Here is a 5032-nt window from a genome sequence, read left to right as displayed (position 1 = left end):
CGCGCCCTCACCTTCGTGGGGCCCACATTGCTCCACCGACGTACTTCTTCCTCCTATCTATACCTACGTACCCCCAAACTACCATATACAGAGCCAAAAACCTAATTCCACCGTCGCAACCTTCTGTAGTCGTGAGATCCCATCTTAGGGCCTTTTCCAGAGCTCCACCGGAGGGGGCATCAATCACGGAGGGCTTCTACATCAACACCATAGCCTCTCCGATGATGTGTGAGTAGTTTACCTCAGACCTTTGGGTCCATAGTTATTAGCTAGATGGATTCTTCTCTCTCTTTGGATCTCAATACAAAGTTCTCCACGATTCTCGTGGAGATCTATTCGATGTAATCTTCTTTTGCGGTGTGTTTGTTGAGACCAATGAATTGTGGGTTTATGATCAAGTTTATCTATGAACAATATTTGAATCTTCTCTGAATTCTTTTATGTATGATTGGTTATCTTTGCAAGTCTCTTCAAATTATCAGTTTGGTTTGGCCTACTAGATTGATCTTTCTTGCAATGGGAGAAGTGCTTAGCTTTGGGTTCAATCTTGCGGTGTCCTTTCCCAGTGACAGTAGGGGCAGCAAGGCACGTATTGTATTGTTCCCATCGAGGATAACAAGATGGGGTTTATATCATATTGCATGAGTTTATCCCTCTACATCATGTCATCTTACTTAAAGCGTTACTCTGTTCTTTTGAACTTAATACTCTAGATGCATGCTGAATAGCAGTCGATGTGTGGAGTAATAGTAGTAGATGCAAGCAGGAGTCGGTCTAGTTGTCTCGGACGTGATGCCTATATACATGATCATACCTAGATATTCTCATAACTATGCTCAATTCTGTCAATTGCTCAACAGTAATTTGTTACCCGTCGTAATACTTATGCTCTCGAGAGAAGCCACTAGTGAAACCTATGGCCCCCGAGTCTATTTTCCATCATATTAATCTCTCGTTAACTAGCTATTTCTAATGCCGTTTTTATTTTGCTTTATTTACTTTGCATCTTTATCATAAAAATACCAAAAATATTATCTTATCATATCTATCAGATCTCACTTTCGTAAGTGGCCGTGAAGGGATTGACAACACCTTTATTGCGTTCGTTGCGAGGATTTTATTTGTTTTTGTAGGTGCGAGGGACTCGTGCGTGGCCTCCTACTGGATTGATACCTTGGTTCTCAAAAACTGAGGGAAATACTTACGCTACTTTGCTGCATCACCCTTTCCTCTTCAAGGGAAAACCAACGCAGTGCTCAAGAGGTAGCAATCTACATGGCACCTACTATCTTCATGCTTGTGCAAATAAGACGGTGAGATAATCCACTTACTTGTTAAAAATCTTGTTTGTATATATCTTTCTCATCTGCCTCTCCATCGGTAAATATGTTAGCAATTTAGGCTGCTTGAGCGCGGTGTTTGCTTCTTGCTGTAGCTCAGATCCTAGTATTTTCTGTTGCAAAGCTGTGTACTGCTTGGCAAACTGGAGCAATGAATTGCCAGGGCTCACGTACCGCTTCAAAACAGCATTGAACCCCTCGTTGCGTTGAGTAGTCTGTAGAAATGGGAAGAAGAACTGCATGAAGTAGGCCGACACCCAGTACATTCGCTTCTCCCAGAGGCTAGTAAGTGTCTCGTTGTCTTGGACTTGGTATGTTTCAATCATATCCGTCCAGCTTTGTTCAAACTCCTCCACCGTCAAGCTGTGGTCCACGGACAACTCGAATGCCTTGTATAGCTCTGGACAGTCAGCAAAGAATGTTCCTAGCGTCTCATCAGCCTTCTTAATAATATGCCAGCTGAAGTGCCTGTGCACTGCCAACGAAAAGACCTCCTCTATGCATGCACACATGCTAAAATCTTGGTCTGTTATTATGTTCATCGGAGCAAGTCCACCCATGCACTCCAAGAAGGTTTTGAACAGCCAAGTGTAATCATGTGTATCTTCGTTCCGAACGAGTCCACAACCGAACTGCAATGACTGATTGTGGTTATTTATTCCTATAAATGGAGCGCGGGGCATCTTGTACATATTTGTGAGATATGTCGCGTCGAAGGAAATGCAATCACCGAAATGTTTGTAGGCTCTTCTTGCAGCACCATCCACCCAATACATGTTTTTGACACGGTCCTCATCATCCAATCTTATCCTGTAGAAGAGATCAGCATCTGCTTTTGCTTTCTCTTCAAAGTAGGCTATCATGTCTTCTATGTCAGCCAACCTGCTCTCTCTATGGTACTTTGCCTTTAGGTTTGTGACGTCTGCCGGTATGTAGGGCATGCTACTCAGTCTACCATCTCCGCTGTGGATCAAGGACAGTATCTGGACCATTCTTGATGGACCAACGTTACAACCATGTAGCAACTTTATGAATTTCTTCTCGAGGGGGGTGAATCCTCTGTGGGCGCTCAGAAATTTTACTAGGTCAAACTTCTTTATGAGTTCATGGTTGTGTTCGTCGAAATATTTGGTGACCACCCACCATGCTCCATCTGTGTTTAGCTAACACCGGACAGGGCATTCCATCTTGACAATGATACCTCTCTTTTGTTCTGGCACGACAGGCGCAACACCTTTACCCTTCTTGTTCCTTCATGCCTTGTAGTACCTTATCTCACCTCTGCTGTACTCGTTAGTTTTTTTTATATTTTCCTATGGTATTCGGTGTTAACCGCAAACCCATGGAACATTGCATATCTCTTTTAGAATTCCTTGGCATCTTCAAACGAACCAAATCTCTGCCCAACATATGGTGGTTGAGGTATCATGATTTCCGTTTGCCCATCTTCTTCATCCCCTTGTGCTTCGTCATCTGTTTCACCATTCACTTCAGTATCGGCGGCTGTTTCATCTGTTTGAGTGTTGCTTGTGCTGGTGTGCAAAGGTGTGCTTGTCGTCATTGCTGGAACGATTGCTAGTTCTGACACTGATTCTGCATTGTTTGTGGTAGCATTGTCGACTTGCTGGTGGAACGCTCCTTCCGTGTGCTCAGAGGTTCCCATAGTAGATGTCCCCATGCCGCTGTTGATTGCAGTTGAAGGTCCTGCAAAAAAACAGGCACGTGTGTAAGCATTGCTTGAATGACGGGTTTATCATAACGGAATATAGCAACTGCATCTGATTTGGCATGATATCATTCGTGCAGCAAGCCATGGCATCTCCATCTGGCCATGCATGGCAACTACAGCTTTTCAGCCATGGCAGCTACAGTTCAACAAACATGGCAGCTACTGTTGCCAAGACATGGCAACCATCATCTTTTAGCATCAAAACTTTCATTCTAGGTACTAGCCCACTAGGCAAATGGAGTTAATCACGAATGTTGCACACACGCATACATTAATTGACAAATCCTGAAGACAAGACAAGAGATGACTGTTTTGCATGTGTCAACTTGGTAGCATTTTTGTTGTTTTCCAGCACCACCGTGACAAATCCACTTTCCCCCATGCTTTTCCACAAAAGCAAATGCACTATTGTTTTGTTGGTTCACAATTTTTTTACCTTGTTGTGCCGCATGTGCTAATCGAAGCTGGTCTGTCATTCCAATTTGTTGTGCTCTATCTGCAATATCGTTGGCCTGCAACGGGGAAGCTTGCAATGATACGTTTACCGTTGTGGTTCCACCATAACAACCTGCGATCATTAGCAGTTGGTCAATGCATGGCAACCGTAGTCTGTACAACATGGCACATGTAGTGGTTCAACCATGGCAAACATATTTGTTCACACTAGGCATCCACAGTTGTTTAGACATTGTAATCACAGTTGATTTGACATGGCAACTGCAATTGATTAGACATGGCAACTGCAGTTGATTAGACATGCCAACTGCAGTTGATTAGACATGGCAACTGCGTTTTGTCAAGTCACCACGTGAACACCAATGTCACCTATGTTCCTTCTCCTAATTCACTGTCCACAAAATCACTTCATATGACTCACCTGTGTACAACGTTGATGGCAGATACATGGTTGCCGCCTGTTGCCACGTGCTGCATGATGGTCCTGCGTTTTCCTATAAAACTCGTAATTCTTTCCATCCTTGCAACTTTAATTTCATGGACACATCAGTATGCTTCTTTCGTATGCGTTACCTTGATTTGCCACATTCGCTACTTGAAGTTGGTCTCCCCGTACATCTGTCAGCGTTAGCACCCTGTGTTTGAACTTGCGATGGTATCCCTATGTGTGTGGATGTGTCATAAGAACCTGCGAAAAATGACATTGTAGGACATAAGTAGAATGGCGTTTCCTCGTCACAAACATGGTAACCGCCCCCTTTTTTTGATCATGCATCATACCGATGCTCACGTACTGCTCTAGTAGTGGCAGCAACGGCCCTGCGGAAATGAGTTGATTGTACTCTACTACATCCCAAGGGGGCGCTTCCGGCCTTTGAGAAACCCAAGGATCAGTGTCGTCTTCATGATTCATTTTTCCGCTTTTTCTACCACTGTGTTTTCAGGCACTGCATGAACAAGGACGCATGAATATTCAAAAATGCATTCTTGCTATTTGCACATACAAGAAAACACGACAATCTTATCGCATTTCTTGCATAGACAACCAATACATCACGGCAAGTAGGACATGCACATTCATTCTTCTTCCTAAAATCTGGATGCCAACTATCATTTTGAACCGATGGCAATAGCCAAGATAATATGATGGCAAGTAACAACATAACATGGTGGCAGCTAACGGCAAACATAGGTGGCAACTAACGACAGATGTAGATGGCAATTAATTTTCTCCCTCCCTATGCACCACACAAATTCCTCCTTTCTTCCCCTAGTTTTAGTGAATCCTACACATTCTTCTAGAGCAACTACTCGCGACAACCCAACCAAGAAGCTTAGATCAATATAGGATAGAAGATGGCAGATCTGACGTATGTTGGTGGGCAGAGGGGAATACACACAAATCTGTGGTGTGTTTGCCATGATAGTGTGGATCTAGTCGCCATCTTCGTTGGCAATCTGGAACTTCAATTTTCTGGGACAGAAGAAGGACGAGAAACATGGGGAG

General features: G+C 43.6%; 1 protein-coding gene across 1 annotated transcript in view; it reads right to left on the bottom strand.

Annotated features, from left to right (window-relative positions):
* Window positions 1-4002, bottom strand: part of LOC119357703 (protein FAR1-RELATED SEQUENCE 5-like) — a 63414-nt gene extending 59412 nt beyond the window's left edge. The window contains exons 1-6 of the mRNA XM_037624565.1: window positions 3947-4002; window positions 3720-3786; window positions 3506-3581; window positions 2823-3044; window positions 1649-2262; window positions 1332-1555 (exon numbers count right to left, since the gene is read on the bottom strand). Coding sequence (XP_037480462.1) covers window positions 1332-1555; window positions 1649-2262; window positions 2823-3044; window positions 3506-3581; window positions 3720-3786; window positions 3947-4002 — 1259 coding nt within the window. The remainder of the gene's footprint in view (window positions 1-1331; window positions 1556-1648; window positions 2263-2822; window positions 3045-3505; window positions 3582-3719; window positions 3787-3946) is intronic.
* Window positions 4003-5032: the final 1030 nt, after the last annotated feature.

Source organism: Triticum dicoccoides, chromosome 2A (genome assembly GCF_002162155.2).
Source record: "Triticum dicoccoides isolate Atlit2015 ecotype Zavitan chromosome 2A, WEW_v2.0, whole genome shotgun sequence".
NCBI classification, from domain to species: domain Eukaryota; kingdom Viridiplantae; phylum Streptophyta; class Magnoliopsida; order Poales; family Poaceae; genus Triticum; species Triticum dicoccoides.
Note: the sequence above shows the minus strand (reverse complement) of the source record. Positions and strands in the feature narration are given on the sequence as shown.